This window comes from Sus scrofa, chromosome 14 (genome assembly GCF_000003025.6).
Source record: "Sus scrofa isolate TJ Tabasco breed Duroc chromosome 14, Sscrofa11.1, whole genome shotgun sequence".
NCBI classification, from domain to species: Eukaryota; Metazoa; Chordata; class Mammalia; order Artiodactyla; family Suidae; genus Sus; species Sus scrofa.
The window spans coordinates 22,844,437-22,861,241 of record NC_010456.5 but is presented as its reverse complement, the minus strand read 5'-3'; the positions used below and the strand labels follow the sequence as shown (position 1 = coordinate 22,861,241).

The 16,805-nt window shown below is 53.5% G+C and overlaps 2 protein-coding genes across 10 annotated transcripts in view; one reads left to right on the top strand and one right to left on the bottom strand.

Annotated features, from left to right (window-relative positions):
- On the top strand, positions 2,668-6,414 carry P2RX2 (purinergic receptor P2X 2). Of its 9 annotated transcripts, none has more exons than XM_021073950.1 (12): positions 2,726-3,072; positions 3,381-3,525; positions 3,631-3,702; positions 3,828-3,903; positions 3,975-4,071; positions 4,236-4,316; positions 4,443-4,581; positions 4,967-5,097; positions 5,337-5,427; positions 5,546-5,611; positions 5,684-5,761; positions 6,033-6,414. In XM_021073950.1, the coding sequence occupies exons 1-12, from the start codon at positions 2,891-2,893 to the stop codon at positions 6,114-6,116; spliced, it is 1,242 nt and encodes a 413-aa protein (XP_020929609.1). In that variant the 5' UTR covers positions 2,726-2,890; the 3' UTR covers positions 6,117-6,414. The 9 variants fall into 9 exon arrangements, with proteins under 9 accessions (XP_020929612.1, XP_020929606.1, XP_020929611.1 ...); XM_021073948.1 differs by having other exon boundaries at positions 2,741-3,072; positions 5,954-6,414; XM_021073949.1 differs by having other exon boundaries at positions 2,751-3,072; positions 3,390-3,525; positions 5,954-6,414.
- The window catches only part of POLE (DNA polymerase epsilon, catalytic subunit), a 54,673-nt gene continuing 46,291 nt past the window's right edge, over positions 8,424-16,805 (bottom strand). The window contains exons 42-49 of the mRNA XM_021073944.1: positions 16,521-16,653; positions 14,173-14,356; positions 13,152-13,283; positions 12,830-13,023; positions 10,784-10,984; positions 10,332-10,457; positions 9,667-9,756; positions 8,424-9,532 (exon numbers count right to left, since the gene is read on the bottom strand). Of these exons, the coding sequence (XP_020929603.1) occupies positions 9,419-9,532; positions 9,667-9,756; positions 10,332-10,457; positions 10,784-10,984; positions 12,830-13,023; positions 13,152-13,283; positions 14,173-14,356; positions 16,521-16,653 (1,174 nt within the window). The 3' untranslated portion in view covers positions 8,424-9,418. The remainder of the gene's footprint in view (positions 9,533-9,666; positions 9,757-10,331; positions 10,458-10,783; positions 10,985-12,829; positions 13,024-13,151; positions 13,284-14,172; positions 14,357-16,520; positions 16,654-16,805) is intronic.

Genomic DNA, 16,805 nt, shown 5'->3' with positions numbered 1-16,805 from the left:
AAAAAAGCAAACAAGCAAGCAATAAATAAATAAATAAAGTAAAAAGACAACCTACACTGGGAGAAAATATTTGATAATCATATTTCTGATGAGTTAAGTATCCAGAATATACAGAGAATTGAACGACTGAACAACAAAGACAAGACAATTTTAAAAATGAGCAATGGACTTAAATAGACATTAATCTACATAAATTATATAATTCCACCCACGAGGCTGGCAATAACCAAGTGAGCAGAAAATGAGTGCTGATAAGCATATGTAGAAACTGGAATCCTTGTGTATTGTTGACTGGAATGAAAAATGTTTGGCTGCTTGGCAAACATTTTGGTGGTTCCTCAAGTCAAACACAGAATGACCTAGAAATTCTGCTTCTAAGATATACCCCAAAGATTTGAAAATAAGTGTTCAAATACTTGTACATGAATGTTCATAGCAGCACTAGTCACTATAGCCAGGATGTAAAAACTAAAATGTCTATCAGCAGATGAATAGATAAATTGTGGAATATCCATACACTGGAATATTATTCTGCCATAAAAATGAAGGGAGGGCATTCCTCTGTGGCTCAGCGGGTTTAAGGATCCAGCATTGTCACTGCTGCGGCTTAGGTTGCTGCTATGGCTGGGGTTTGATCCCTGGCCAGGGAACTTCCTCATGCCTATGATGTAGACAAAAAAAAAAAAAAAAAAAAAAACCTTGAAAACACTATGCTAAGCAAAAGAAGTCAGATACAAAAAAATATTCCATCATCCCATTATATGAAATATCCAAAACAGATAATAAATCCTTAGAGAGAGGAGTAGATTGGTATTGCCAGTATGTGTGTGGAGGAAGGGGAACAGGGAGTGATTTCTTTTCTTCTTCTTCTTCTTTTTTTTTTTTTGTCTTTTTAGGGCCACACTGTGGCATATGGATGTTCCCAGGCTAGGGGTCTAATTGGAGCTGTAGCCGCCAGCCTACATCAGAGCCACAGCAATGCCAGATCCAAGCCACTTCTGTGACCTATACCACAGCTCACAGCAATGCCAGATCCTTAACCCGCTTATCGAGGCCAGGGATCGAACCTACAACCTCATGGTTCCTAGTCGGATTTGATTCCACTGTGCCATGACAAGAACTCCCGGGAGTGACTTCTTGATGGGTAAGGGATGTTATTTGGTGATGAGGAAAATATTTTGGAAGAATATAATGGTGGTTACACGACATTGTGAATGTACTAAATTTCACAGAATTGTTCACCATACAATTGTTTACTTAAAACAGTTAATTAAATGCTATGTGAATTTAATTTAAAAAAAAAAGTGTTAAACTTTTGGAGTTCTAGTTGTGGCACAGTGGAAATGAATCCCACTGAGAACCATGAGGTTGCGGGTTTGATTCCTGGCCTTGCTCAGTGGTTAAGGATCCAGCATTGCCGTGAGCTGTGATGTAGGCTGGCAGCAACGGCTCTGATTAGACCCCTAGCTTAGGAACCTCCATATGCCGCGGTGCGGCCCTTTAAGGACAAAAGACAAAAAAGAAAAAAAAATCTTTAACTTTTATCATTTTGTGAAATATTTTGATGTCTGGGATTTGCTCCAAAATAATGAGGCAGAAGTGAAAACCCGAAAAGTAAAAACAAAACCAAAAATATGGGGAAAAAACAAACCGAAACAAAAGAAAGTTGGAAATGACGGATAGAAGCCTAGAGTTGCAAGCTGTTGTCTTGGGTGCAGGAGGGAGCTTGAACTGAACATGTATCTAAATAAAAGCCAGAGGAGTGTGTGAGCAAAGAAGGGCATCCAGGTTTTTGTTTGTTTCTGTTTTTTGTTTGCTTTTTAGGGCTCTACCTGAAGCATATGGAGATTCCCAGGCTAGGGGTCGAATCAGGGCTACAGCTGCCGGTCTATGCCACAGCCACACCAGATCAGAGCCATGTCTTCCACCTACACCACAGTTCAGGGCAATGCTGGATCCTTAACCCACTGAAAGAGGCCAGGGATCAAACCAGCAACCTAGTGGTTCCTAGTCAGATTCGTTTCTGCTGAGCCACAAGGGGAACTCCCCAGGTTTGTTTGTTTCTGTTGTTGTTGTTTTGTTTTGTTTCTTTTTAGGGCCGCACCCATGGCATATGGAAGTTCCTAGGCAGGGGTCTAATCAGAGTTGCAGCTGCCAGCCTACACCACAGCAATGCCAATTTGAGCCATATCTGCGACCTACACCACAGCTCAGGGCAACACAGGATCCCTGACCCACTGAGCAAGGTCAGGGATTGAACCCCTATCCTCATGGATAGTGGTCAGATTCGTTTCCGCTGAGCCACAACGGGAACTCCAAAGGATCCAGGTTTTTGAACCTTGGAGGCAGTGTGCCTTTACCCAGCTGCGGAGAACTGTGGGCACCAATCAAGGATTGCCCTTGGGAAATCACGTCGTTGCACACCTTAAACTTACATAACTTCACATGTGGATTGTATCCCAACAAAATTGGGGAAATTATACATTTTGTTAAGGAATTGCTCTTGGGGTTTACTGTACGCTGCACATGAGACACGGTGGAGACGCTGAGGATGCAGGCGGTGCCCAGTCGCGACTTCCTCCCGCAAATTAAGCGTCCTCCCCAGGGCGGCGCGGGTCTGGTCAGTCTCCACGCCTCCTTGAGCCGGCTTGGGGCGAGCGTTGCCGCGACGAAGCCTCTGCCCGCCTGGGGATCCACCTGGTGACACCTGCCAGGTGCGCGGAGCGTCTCTGCCAGGCGCCCTCCTGTCCGGGACCAACCTGGTTTGGGGCGGGACGAGGCGGGGCGCGCGAGGCCACGCCCCGGAGGCGGGCCCACCGGAGCCCCCCAAGCCCGCGCCCCCAGCCCTCAGGGCCGGTGCCACGTCCCAAGCCTCTCGAGCTGCGGGGCCATGGCGGCCGCCGAGCCCAAGTCCCCCGCGGCAGCCGGGGCGGCCGCGGCCCGGCGCCTGGCTCGAGGCTGCTGGTCCGCCTTCTGGGACTACGAGACACCCAAGGTGATCGTGGTGAAGAACCGGCGCCTGGGCATCGTGTACCGCACCGTGCAGTTGCTCATTCTGCTCTACTTCGTGTGGTGGGTGCGCGCGGGGCCGGGAGCGGGGAGGGGGAGCCCGGGGTAGGGGGCGAGGGCCGGGGAAGGGGCCGCTAGGACGTCCCAGGTTGGAGAGTCTGCTTTGGGCTGGAGGCGAGAAGATCGCTGGGCAAGGAGAACGGGGCGCAGGCGGGTGGAGAACACCTGGGGGCCCCGGCTGGCCCCTTTGGCCCCGCAGACCCTATCTGGCCTCCGAGAAGAGGCGGTGACGCAGCCTCAATCCGGCCTGAGCGGAGCTGGGGAGGCGTCCTGGGCCTGCCCGGGGTCTCCTCGAGACCCGACCCTGCCAGTCCACACAGGTACGTGTTCATCGTGCAGAAGAGCTACCAGGACAGCGAGACCGGCCCGGAAAGCTCCGTCATCACCAAGGTCAAAGGTCTCACCTTGTCAGAGCACAAAGTGTGGGACGTGGAGGAGTACGTGAAACCCCCCGAGGTGCGCCAAGCGGGCCCCACGCGGTACGCCGCGCACCTTGAGGGTGGGACCGAGTGGTGGCGGAGCTGCCCCCTCGGGCCGACTGTCTCTTCTTTTTGAGGCTAGGGGGGCAGCGTGTTCAGCATCATCACCAGGATCGAGGTCACCTCCTTCCAGACCCTCGGAACCTGCGCGGAGGTGAGGCTGGGTCGAGAGCAGAGCTGGGGTGGGAGGGAGGGGACCTGCCTGGTCAGCTGCACCAACCAAGGTGGCCTGGGGCCAAAGGGTGTCGTGCCCCTGACCAAGCAGTCTCCCCCTCGTAGAGTATGAGGGTCAGAAATGCCACCTGCGACTCGGACGAGGACTGCGTGGCTGGGCAGCTGGATATGCTAGGAAACGGTCAGTGTGCGCCAGCTGGGGGCAGGGCTGGGGCGGCGCCCCTCGCCTCCTGAGCGTGAGTCTGCCCGCAGGCCTGCGGACCGGGCGCTGCGTACCTTATTACCACGGGCCGTCCAAGACCTGCGAGGTGTCTGGCTGGTGCCCAGTGGAGGATGGCGCCTCAGTCAGGTGTGCATGCCCGGTGACCCCCACCCACCTGGGACCAAGCGCGACTCTGCAGTTGCTCCTTTTTCCTCATCCACCAGAACCAGGATGTGAGGGGAGGGGAGGACCTCGCAGCCAAGGAGGCTGGGGGAGGGACGACTAAACACACTTAGTCTGTGCCTCCTCAGCCAATTTCTCGGCAAGATGGCCCCAAATTTCACCATCCTCATCAAGAACAGCATCCACTACCCCAAATTCCAGTTCTCCAAGTAAGTCTTCAGGGTGTGGTGACAAGGGCAGGACTGGTGGGAGTTGCCTCCTGGAATGTGTTGTTTGGGGGTGTGTGGCTGGCTTCTGCCCTCTCCCCATCTGATGTTGCTGGGCTCTGTCCTTAGGGGCAACATTGAGAACCGGAAGGATGGCTACTTGAGACACTGCACATTCCACGAGGTCTCTGACCTCTACTGCCCCATTTTCAAGCTGGGCTACATTGTGGAGCAGGCAGGGGAAAACTTCACAGAGTTGGCGCACACGGTGAGGGTGAAGCCAGGGAGAGTGGGCTGGACAGTTGCCTGTGCAGGTGATGGCTCCCACTGGCCCTCAACGGGTCTCGTTACAGCCCAGTCCCTCTGCAGTCTTGGCCAGCCTTGGCTCTGACTGGGCAGAGGAAAGAGAAACATGATCAGCTGACCCATCTGGTCGCTGCATGGCTCCTGCTAAATTATTGACTCCTAGTCACACCATTGGCTGCTGGCACCCCTGCCTGGGAAGCAGGGCACTCAACAAGTCTCCCTCCCCAGCTCTCTGCCCTGAATGCCCCATAGTATGTGTCCCATGCACAGCCTTTAGCAGGACCTCAGGGCTTGACGGTCCCCTCTGAGTGGATCCTGGCACTGTCTCTGTGCCCACCTCTGGGCAGGGTGGTGTCATTGGTGTCATTATCAACTGGGATTGTGACCTGGACCTGTCAGCATCCATGTGCAACCCCAAGTACTCCTTCCGAAGGCTCGACCCCAAGCACATCCCAGCCTCATCTGGCTACAACTTCAGGTAACTTTCAGTAGCCTAGGGATAGCTGGGTCCTCATCTGCCCTGCCTGTGGAGGTCCAGGAGCTAAAAAAGGCAGATGCCCAAAGGCTCAGAGGTGCCTGTGGTCAGCAGCCTTGGAGCTGCTCGACTGGGCAACAGGTGCACCCACTGTTATGCCCCTCAGGGTCAGGGAGCCAGGGCTCGCACATCCAGGCCATTCCACCCTGGGTCTGATGTGCTTCTGGGTCATTCCGTCCTAGGTTCGCCAAGTATTATAGAATAAACGGCAGCAGCACCCGCACACTCATCAAAGCCTACGGGATCCGAATTGATGTCATCGTTCATGGACAGGTAAACCAACCCTCTCTGCCACCTGGGATTTGGGCTGGCCCACCCTCCATCTCCCCACACTCCACTCCTCCCTGGAGCCCTGCTCCTGGACCATCTAAGGTGGCCTTTTTGCCCCCAGGCAGGGAAGTTCAGCCTGATCCCCACCATCATTAACCTGGCCACAGCGCTGACCTCCATTGGGGTGGTAAGGCATGCACGCTAGGGTTGGGGGTGGGGGGGCTGCCAGGCCCTTACACAGCGGTCTTGTCTGTCTCAGGGCTCCTTCCTGTGTGACTGGATCCTGCTAACATTCATGAACAAAAACAAGGTCTACAGCCATAAGAAATTTGACAAGGTGTGTACACCGAGGCACTCCTCAGGTAGCTGGCCTGTGATCCTGGCCCTTGTTTTGGGCCAGGCGCCTCCCCCACCTGGTCCCTGCTCCACACTCCCAGGGCTGGCAGGCCAGCTGTGGGGTGAGGGGCAGAGCCAGGTCCTGGCTGTCCCACCTCCACGGCCTTGCCCCACCTCTGCCCCATCTGAGCAGATGGTGGATGCTCCTGGCGGGGGTGCAGGACCAGGGCTCTGCGCCTCTGAGCCTTCCCAACAGGACTGCACACTCACAGACGCCCGAGGTCTGGCCCAGCTCTGAGCCCCCTCCTGCCTTCTATCACGTGGCACCGGAGACCTGGGCCTATCGGAGCCCCTGAAGTTTTTGGTCCCAAGACAGTCCCCAGGAGCACGGCTGGGACCTTAGACCTGGGCCCTGCCCATACACCTTGGCAAAACCAGCAGCCAAAGGACCCCTGTGCAACCAGGCAGTGGGGTGACCTGAAGTGGGGGGCCCCTGCTCCCGCCTGCCCTCCGTCTTTTCTCCCAACTGCCCAGGGGCCTAGAGGGGGCAAGTTCCACCTCCACCTTCTCCCCAGCTGCTCCCCACCCTCCAATCCTTTGCTCACCTCATAGCCAAGAAATCACATACTGAGTCCAATAAACCTGTGACCAGAACCTTCTGGCCTTGTCTTTGGAGAAAAGCATCTTGAGGCTCTTAAGACAAACATGCAGTGGCAGGTCCTGGGTATGGGGCTGTGGAGTACTTGGTCCTGAGTGCAGTGTGTGGACTGACTGCTACCCCCATGTCCAGCCAGGTTAGTCATGTCTGACCTGGGGGCCACACAGGCTAAGAACGTATGACGACCCCTAATGCTTTTACCAGCTTCTTGCAGGGGTCACCCCAGATCCCAAACTTCAAAATATGGGAAAAGGATGGTGCCTCTTGGGGAAAAAAGCCAGGAAGGAGGTGGAGTTGTAACCAAGAAGATCCAAAGCTTAGGTCGGTCTTAAGAAAGTCCCTCTAGGCCCTGAGGCTCTACTTAAAGTGGGGGCAGACGAAGGGCTTTGGTGCAGGGCTGGAGGAATGTGGGGAGCTGGCACTAGCAGGCTCAGGCCCCCTGGTAATCTGGTTACATCCTTGGATGCTACGGGGTCACTCCATTCAGCAGCTCTGCCCATTCAGGCCCTGCTCTGAGGACACCAGAACTGGACCTGAGGTGGTTCTTCCTGCAATGGTGAAGACGAGTGCACAGTCCTAAGGCCCAGTGCCTCCCACAGACGGTCTCCCCTGTGACCCCATCACTCACTCCCAAGGTCAGAGCTGGCCCCCATTCCTGTCAGTTGGGCCAGCACCACTCACTGGAGCCAGCAAACCCTGGAGAAGCTCCCCAGCCACCCCTGCAGATTCTCCTGTGCCTGAAAGTTCAGCTCCAGGGGTAATCCAAATGCCTATGACATCCGGAGTGTCTGGCTCACAGACATCTAGCTACAGTTTTAGAGAAACTGGCTTTTCCAGTTGGGGCTGGGCTGCAGCTCAAGAACCAGGGCCAGAGGCTCAGGTTTCCCTCCCCAAGCTTGAGAGTGACCCTGGGACCCCCCACTGCCCCAAATTCCTCCAGGGCAGGCTGACCTCAGAGGGAACTGTGCAGTGGGGATGGGCACACAGCCCCATCCTTGCTCTCCTGGGACTTTTCCAGCTCTGTTTCCAGGAAGGCTGGTTAGCCCTCCCCTCTCACCCAGTTCTAATTTGATTTAATCTCCATTTGGGAGCTGATGGGCTCCATCGCCTCCAAGCAGAGTCGGGTTTCCTGTAGTTACTGGGCCTGGTCGTGCTTGGGAGGCGGTACCCAGGGGCCAGCAAACCCAGATGGACAGACCTCAGTCAGTTTCCTTCCTTCTTTCCAGACACCAAGGGGCAGCACATACATACACACAGTAAAACTTTTAAGAAATGTGAAAGTTAAAAGTGTAAATTAAAAGAAAAATTCAAAGCATCAATTAGACGACAAGAACGAATTTAAACTAGGTTCTGGAGCCAACAGTGGGGCCCCCAATACCCACCCATTTGGGGTTTCTGAGTTGATGATTCACATTTAATGTGTTTGTTGCCTTGCCAATCTGCCTATTTTTCTTTTTTACGGCCACACCTGTGGCATATGGAAGCCCAGGCTAGGGGCCCAATCGGAGCTGCAGCTGTCTGCCTACACCATAGCTCATGGCAATGCCGGATCCTTAACCCATGGACTGAGACCAGGGATTGAACCTGTGTCCTCATGGATCCTATTCAGGTTCATTACTGCTGAGCCATGATGGGAACTCCTGGATTTTCTTTTTCTATTTCCAATTACATTTAGTTAAAAACAAGGTGCAGGAGTTCCCGTCGTGGCGCAGTGGTTAACGAATCCGACTAGGAACCAGGAGGTTGCGGGTTCAGTCCCTGCCCTTGCTCAGTGGGTTAACGATCCGGCGTTGTCGTGAGCTGTGGCGTAGGTTGCAGACGCGGCTCGGATCCCGCGTTGCTGTGGCTCTGGCGTAGGCCGGTGGCTACAGCTCCGATTCAACCCCTAGCCTGGGAACCTCCATATGCCACGGGAGCGGCCCAAGAAATAGCAACAACAACAACAACAACAACAACAAAAAGACAAAAGACAAAAGACAAAAAAAAAAAAAAAAAAAAAAAAAAACAAGGTGCAGAGCTGGTTTTATGTTCTGGGGCTGTTGGCAAAGTGGAAGGAAAAACTCACATCCAGCAAAAGTTTCCCCAGATGGTGGGAAGGCAGCCTCCTAGCCCAGCCCACTGCTCTTGCCCAGCCTGACCGGGAAGGGAAAGCAGGGCAGCCCCAGCCCCGAGCAAACCAGTGCTAAGTGTTCCATTTTAAAGGTGGCACAGCCTAAGGACCCTCTGCCTCTGGACAGTCGGATACCTGGCAGGCCCTGGGGGGTCAGAGGTCTTGGACTGATCCCTGAGGCTGAGAAGCAAGAACAGAGCCGCCTGTGACTACAGGAAAAAACATAGTCTTGCATGTGAAGAAATACATTCTCGAGTCCAGGTGCTAGCAGATGATGTCAAAATCCGGGATAACGGTGCGCCTCACCCCTCCCCTGTTCCCCCAGGCCTCCTGCTGTGGTTGCCCCCTCCCAGGCCCCACTGTGGCCCAGCCCCAGGCCAAGACCCTCCTTCCCTCAGCTGTTCTGCCACCGGCCCAGTCCCATCACTGCAGACAAGGTGATTGTGCCAAAACAGGAACACCTCTGTAAACCCCATTCTGACCGTTAGTCTCCACAGACAGAGAAGCCCAAGCCCCAGATCTTAGTGTACAGGAAATGTCTGGGTCTGCCTGGGTTCTGCCACTTTAGGATCTCAGCTCAAACAGAAGACCTCCATGGGGACCGCAGGGCAGCAGAGGGGAGGGTAGAAGGACTGGGGCTGCCAGGGGCCCTGCAGCAGCAGCCGCAATAGTGTTCCACCAGCAAGAAACATGCCCTGGGAGCCCTTATGGACACGCTTGTTGGGCCTGGAGAGGGCTGCCCTGGACCGAGGCTGGGGCCCTGGAACCTGTAGGTGGAGCCAATTCCTGCTCTGGCTGGTTCCTGCCTCTTCTGGGATGTGTGTCTTACTCCCCGAAAGCCTCCTGAGGATGGTTTTCTTAGGTGCAGAGAACGGGCACTGCCCAGCATGCTAATGACCCAGCTGGGGGTTCTGCTGCAGCAGCCACTCTAGGGTCTCCGTGAGGTACGACATGCCATAGTGCTGGGCAATGTTCTGGAAGATTCCAATCTGCTCCATGAATACCTAGAGGAAGGCCAGTCGCAGTGAGACCTAGTCCCAGAGGAGGCGCAGGGATGCAAGTGCGAGGCCAGGCAATTAAGGAGAAAGGCAGGTGTGGGCAAGGGACAGAAAGGGCAAATGGCCGAGGGGGTCCCCACCTTAGTGTGGATGGTAAGCGCGAAGCCCCCAGCACAGCTGCAATACACAGCCATGTTGGTCTCCTTCACTCCCCGGCACTTCACACAGACCTGTAAGGAGAAGCAGCCTCATGAGGAGCCTCCCCGCTGCCCCTGCCAGGCCTCCGTCCCAACCCCCGCCATGGGCCATGGCCTTCACCTCAACTACGAACACAATCTGACGCTTGATGATGGGCTTTATCCAAACACACCAGCTGCTCCCCAACACCCTCCCTGTGGACACCCCATCACACCAGCCACCTCCCTCAGGTCTTTGCTGAGATGCTCCCTCTGGGTGAGACCATGCCTCCGTCTAACACTGAAAGACCTGTCTTCGCACACACTCCCCGTCTGTTCACCTTACTCTCATCACCATTTACACACTTTGTCTTGTTTACCATCTCCTGCCACTAGAATAAGAGGTTCATGAAGCCAGCACTTGGCCCCTGTATGTGCCTAATAGATGCTGTAAGAAGGAGTAAGCTGGGCTAATGGACAAGGCCTGACCCAAGAGCTGGTCTCCCTGGAGGCCCAGGTTACGACCTGCGAGGTTCCCACAGGTGCTAACTGCTGTTGAGAAGCCCTCTGCCAACCGGGGGCGGGCAGACTGGGTGCAGAGATGCCCCAGTGCCAGGCCTGCAGCTCACCAGGTCCTGCAGGGTGAAGGCCATCAGCTTCTTCTGCAGGGCCTCCACCAGGGCCATCTCGATGACTGACGAGTCGTAGGCAACCTGACAGTTGGAGCAGAGCCACTGAGGCAGCACAGCCCCATCCTAGGCAGAGAAGGACAGGGACCAGATCACCCTCCTCAGTGGCTTTTCCACACCGCCCTGAGAAGACTCCACGGGGGCACGTGTGACACCTCCTGCTCGCAGCTCCAGGGCACACGCGTGTCACCCCCGTCATCACTTAAACGTTTTCGCCAGGACAAGGCTCTGGTGTGTGGGGGTCAAGTGGCTTGGGAAAGAGTGCCTGCTTGTTCTAATTCACATCAAGGCCAGTGGGGGCCCAGCAGGTGGAATCCCAAAAGGCAGAGATGGGGGTCCCTCGAGGGGGTACCACAGGACCTCCCTGATCGTTGGACTCCAGGGGTGCCCACCTGAGAGAAGGAGGGCTCCTTGCACAGGTCCAGATCCCGGCAGAAGTTACAGCTGCGGCAGATGACCTCAGGGAGCACGTAGGAGCGGCAGGGGTCTCGGAACTGGGCCTCCTCTGAGAACTCACCAACATCTACCAGGCGGAGCAGGTCTCTGTTTAGCTTGTTCACCTGGTTTGTGATGTTCGTGTCCAAAGACAGGACCTGTGGAGTCAGAACGGCTCCCTGAATGGATATGTGTATGTGTGTAACTGAATCACTTTGCTGTATACCTGAAACTAACACAATGCTGTAAATCAACTATACCTTAATAAAAAAATCAAAATTAAACAATTCAAACAATCAGTGCCATTACAGTAGCACCAAACTCCATAAACACTTGAAGTGCAAACATATGCAATACTTATGTGCGGAAAGCCCCAGCATAATGAAATGGAAAGATTTAGCGGCTCATGGATTGGAGGCCTCAACATTAGTTATCAAGTCTCCCTAAATTAATCTATAGACTCAAAACAACTCCAATCAACGATCTAGGAGGATTTTTTTTTTTTCCCTTAGGGGCACATCTGTAGCATGTAGAAGTTCCCAGGCTCGGGGTCAAATCAGAGCTGTAGCTGCTAGCCACAGCCATAGCCACGGCAATGTGGGATCCAAGCGGAATCTGCAACCTACACCATAGTTCACGGCAACACTTGTGGCAATGTCAGATCCTTGACCCACTGAGCAAGGCCAGGGATGGAACCCGCATCCTCACAGATACTAGTCGGATTCGTTTCTGCTGCACCACAATAGGAACTCCCCAGGAAGATGTTTTTTTCCTTGGTAAAAACTGATATGCTGACTCAAACTTTATAAGGTAAGGCAAAGGATTGAGAATAGCCAAAATAATTTTGAAAAAGAAGAAAGTTAAACCAGTCACACACTTAGTTTTAAGACTTGTTGATAAAGTTATAGGAATTAAGACAGTGTGGTGCTGGAGAACAGATGGACATTTAGATCAATGGAGACAGAGAATCAGACTCACACACGTGCACAGCCAGTTTTGAAAAAGACACAAACATAATAAATAGAGAAAGGATAATGTTTTCAACAATTAGTGCTGGAATAATTGGATATGCTTATATAGAAATATGACCATACATAATTGTACAAAAATTAACTTGGAATGCCCGTTGTGGTACAGTGGAGACAAACGAGTCTGGCTAGGAACCATGATGTTGCAGGTTCTAGTGGGTTAGAGATCTGACGTTGCTGTGAGCTGCAGTGTAGGTTGCAGACATGGCTTGGATCTGGCGTTGCTGTGGCTGTGCAGTAAGCCAGCAGCTGTTGCTCTGATGAGACCCCTAGCCTGGGAACCTCCATATGCCACAGGTGTGGCCCTAAAAGACAAAAAGACAAAAATAAATAAATAAAATAAAATAAAATGGTATACTAAATTCCTTTACTACAATCAGAAGTCACTTGATCACTTACTTAATGGACAGTAAGTAAAGTGCTCTGTACAAGATGACGCCTGCTGGGTCTTATCTGGTAATACTATCCCGTCGTCTGATTCAGCCTGCCTTTCCCAGAAAGGCATTTAGCGTCCCAGCAAGCTCTCCCCTTGGGTTCCACAGCAGCCCGGACATTTGGAAAGCCTCCTCCACTTCCTAGTCTGGTCCATGAGCCCCATGGGAGCGGTGTACACCCGCCATCCCACGGCTCACCTGCTCAGCCCCTGCCAGCACCCCCAGATCACCCTCCACCCCAGGGCCTCTGCCTGCCTCTGCTCAGACCTCATCCCCCTCTCAGGCCCTACACTGAGCCCCAGGCCCCATCAGAGGGCCCTACTCACCCGCCCTATCTCTGAGCCCACCCCTCAGCACCTGTGCTCTCTGGGCTCACCTGTCCCTCACTGACTAGTTGTCCCCCAGTGGAGGGCAGGCTCCGTGAGGACACAGGGCTTTCCTGTCTTGTCTACTGTGAGCCCCAAATGCCTCACACAGCGGCTGCATGGAGCATGGTGCAGTGAGTGAGTGTTGTGCAAACTATCAGTGTGAGCGCCCTCACCTTGCACACGTATTTGATGAACTCCAGAGCAGGGTTATTGAGCAGCAGGTGAGAACCAGGGAGGACAGGAAACATTTCTGAGGGCTCAGTGGAGTTCCGAGAGCCCGTGACTTTCTTCTTAATCTTCTGTGTGATGGTGAAGAAGTTCTGCGTGAGTTCATTCGCCACGTAATCCTGTGAGAAGGTGATCATACCTGGGAAGAGAAGCCACATGGCAGCTGCTTCCCTACTTCACACAGCAATGAGGACACCAGGGAAGGAGTGGGGACCCCCCTCCCCTCCAGGAGCACATAGGGTAGGCCTCACATAGCAGGGTGCTCACCGGGAAGGGCTCCAGCTTCCCCCTGGGCCTCCTGGGAGAGCTGGCTGGCCCCCCTCCTCCGCACAGGGGTGCTCCCTGGGGTGCTGCGCCTCAGCTCCTCCTTCATGCTGTGGTACACGGCCACGATGTAGGCTGCAGAGGAGGAGAGAGAGGCGTCGGCAACACCAGGAACAACTGGAATGAGAGGCACCCAGCCGCATGCTGCTCACAGCGCCGGCCAGGCTGGGCTGAAATGTCATTGTTAGTGATGATTCCATTTGCTGCACGTAGATGAGCCAAAGTCAAAGAGAGAAATGAGAATGAGCAGGAGCCCTCGCTGATGCACAAGTTCATAGTCAGAGAGAGTCCTGCACAAAGAAGGCAACACGTATTCACCTTCACACTGGATGTGACCCAGGGTCAGCACATCTCTCCAAGCTCCACCCGGGTCAGTCATTCAAAAAGCGAACTTAAGAAAATGAAAGACTCAAAGGCAAGTAGACAGAAATATAAAATATAAAAGAAACTGTCTGTCGCTCTGTATGTGGGGAAACCTATATCTGTGTCTGTGTATCTGCTAACGACTTATGATGCTCTTCACTGACTGTTCCGATCCAAGGATCAGCTCGGAAGTACAACAGCGGTGGAATTTATGCACTGTATTTGCACATCAACCTAGATAACTTGGTTTGTAAACACTAAACCTTTAGACCCAAATCAAATACCAGTTTCTTATAAGCAGAAATTGAGCCTCAAAGGCCAGGCAGCTGGGGTGGGGGGGTAATTTGTTCAGGAAGTGTCTAAACTTTTCTACTTGGGGTTTAATTTAGTCACTATTTGTGCACATGCACAAACCTGGGGGGGGCAGGACTATGAGCCCTTCAGTGACGCCCCAGGGCAGCCTTCCTCACTGGCTCTGGGCGGGGCCAAGGGTCTCCTCTCTGCCTCTCAGGAGCCCAGACACAGGTCCTGCTCCTGCCAGAACCACCTTATTCCCACTGACTGCATGGCTGGAACATGACATCAAGTGTGGATGACTCACCTGAGACAATCATGAGGAAGTAGCTTTGGCAGGAGGCTGCCTGCGGCAGAAACTGCAAGATGTTCCAGTTGTTTTCCAGCAAATCCTCCACATCTAGCTCCTTAGAGCCTCCCTCCTCCTCCTCCTCCTCCTCCTCCTCCTCCTCAGCTTCCTCCTCCTCCACTCTGCCCTCTTTAGGGGAGTCCTGTTGTGACACAGAGACAACCATGGTCAGCTTTCCCAAACAGCCTTCAGTGGGTGAAGCCGCCCTGGCTGAGCCCAGGCCATCTAGGGTGACGCTTGTCTAGTGGCTCCTGCAGGGCAGCTGCAAGAAGGTCACCTCTGGAACATGCCTGGAGCATAGAGGCATTTAGTACACAGTTTTTTGTTTGTTTTTTGCTTTTTAAGGCTGTACCTGCAGCATATGGAAGTTCCTAGGCCTCAGGTGTAATTGGAGCTGTAGCCACCAGCCTACGCCACAGCCACAGCAATGCCAGATCCAAGCTGTGTCTGAGACCTACACCAGAGCTCACAGCAATGCTGGATCCTTAACCCACTGAGCAAGGCCAGGGATCATCCCTGCATCCTCATGGATATTAGTCGGATTTATTTCTGCCGTGCCACAACAGGAACTCCCATTCAGTACACAGCTGACCATTACTCTCATCTTGCTCTTTCAGAGTATTCACTGTCAAGTTATTCAAGCCCCACTCTACAGGAAGGGAAGAATCAAGCATGCTTCCTCAAGTTCCCACTGTGGTGCAATAGGATCGGTGGCATCTCTGTAGCACCAGGACACACCTGGCACGGTGGGTTAAAGGATCCGGCGTGGCTACAGGTACGGTTTAGTTTGCAACTGTGGCTCAGGTCTGATCCTTGGCCCAGGGCTGGCCAAAAAAGAAGGAAAAAGAGAAAGAAAAAACAAAACAAAATGAAAACCAAAAACCAAAGGGAATTCTATCGTGGCTCAGCAGGTTGAGTCCAACATAGTAACCATGAGGATTCCAAGCCTTGCTCAGTGGGTTAAGGATCTGGTGTTACTGTGGCGTAGGTCGGCAGCTGCAGTTCCAACTGACTCCTACCCTGGGAACTTCCATATGCTGCAGGTTCAGCCGTTTAAAAAAAGGCGGGGGGGCACTTCTTAGGTGACCAGCTCTTGTGGAGAAAGAGGTCCTCCTGGGATGGTGACAGTTCTGCTAACACCTGACTCTATGGAGGATGCCCCTCTTGACAGTACCTTTCATTCAACATCTGAACTCTGATAGCAACCACCACCACCTTCCCCTCATTGGTCTACACAGCCTGCACTCCCTTCCCTCCCATCTCAGTGGACCTCCCCAACCTAGCACCAAGGGCAGCCTGACTACTCTCAGCAGCACAGCTCCTTCCTTCTGCGGGTGCCCCCTTTGATACCTGAGGCCCCCTCCTCCAGCTTCCCCACCCTCTGCTGGCTTCCACCATGGGGACCAACCTGGGGGTCCTCTCAGCCCACACTCCCATCACGTGATCTCACCAGCCTCAGCCACCACGCTGCCGGGTGACCCCAAGTTCCCACCCCCTGACCCCTGCATCTCCATCTGTGCACATTAAGTCAGGCATGGCAGACACCCCGGGCCCAGCCAAGCACGACTCCCCTCTCCTCACACTCGTTCTCTTGTCAGGTCTATGCAGGTTCACACCCCCAGGCGTGACCCCACAAGACCTACCTGCCCAGGCATCACTCCATGCCCCTGGGCACCACCCCACATTCATTCTGCTGGCCTATCCACTTTCAATACCCACCTGAGTCCTCCTCCCTAACTCCACCCTGCTCTGCCCCCTCCCCTGGGCGACACTAACTGGGCTCCTACTCAGACCTCGACCTCCTGTGGCGTCGTCCAGACAGGGCCCAAGTAGAAGTCAGGCCCTGACTCTTCCCCACCAGAATCTCCTTGTCACTGAGCCAGGTCTCCTCACAGCCTGAGGGCCCAAGTGGCCAGCTCTCAGCCCACATCAGGACCAGTGTCCCTGCCTGGCTGTCACTCGTGGCAGCCTCATACTGCAATCCCACCACAACTTCAGCGGACCCCTCAACCTCCCATGAGTCAGCCCTGCCTAATGGTGCATTCTCTGCACACTCCGCTTTGTTTATCCGAGCCCTCACCATTGTTTACACCGCTATCTACACCTACCGTTGGCTTGTTCACAATCTCTGCCCTCACAGACTCTGAGACGGCAAGGTATTCCCTCCTGTCCTGCCACATGACTGGGGCCTAGAACCATGCCTGGCACTAGGCCTGTCACTACCGAGTGTGTGCTGAAGCGACAAATGTGGACTCCTGACATCACTTCAGATTCCAACCTCAGCTCTCCAACACTGGTTCTCTTACCTGTCCACAGTGAATACGAGAGGGGACATTTCCTTTGATGCCACCATAGTTAGATGGATCCATCCAGAGAAGGAGTTCCCAGCATCGAGAGAAAGAAATTGTCAAAGAATGGAAGATCTCCTTAGAATGGATGCTGAAGAGAAGCGAAACAGAAACTGGTTAAGTGAAACTAAGAGTTTTCCCCTTTTTCTCCACTTTCCTTCCTTTATTGTTTGTGTACCCTCCACTTATTCTAAAAAATGACTTTAAAGTGGATTCACACTTTATCATCCCTCATACTTTCTA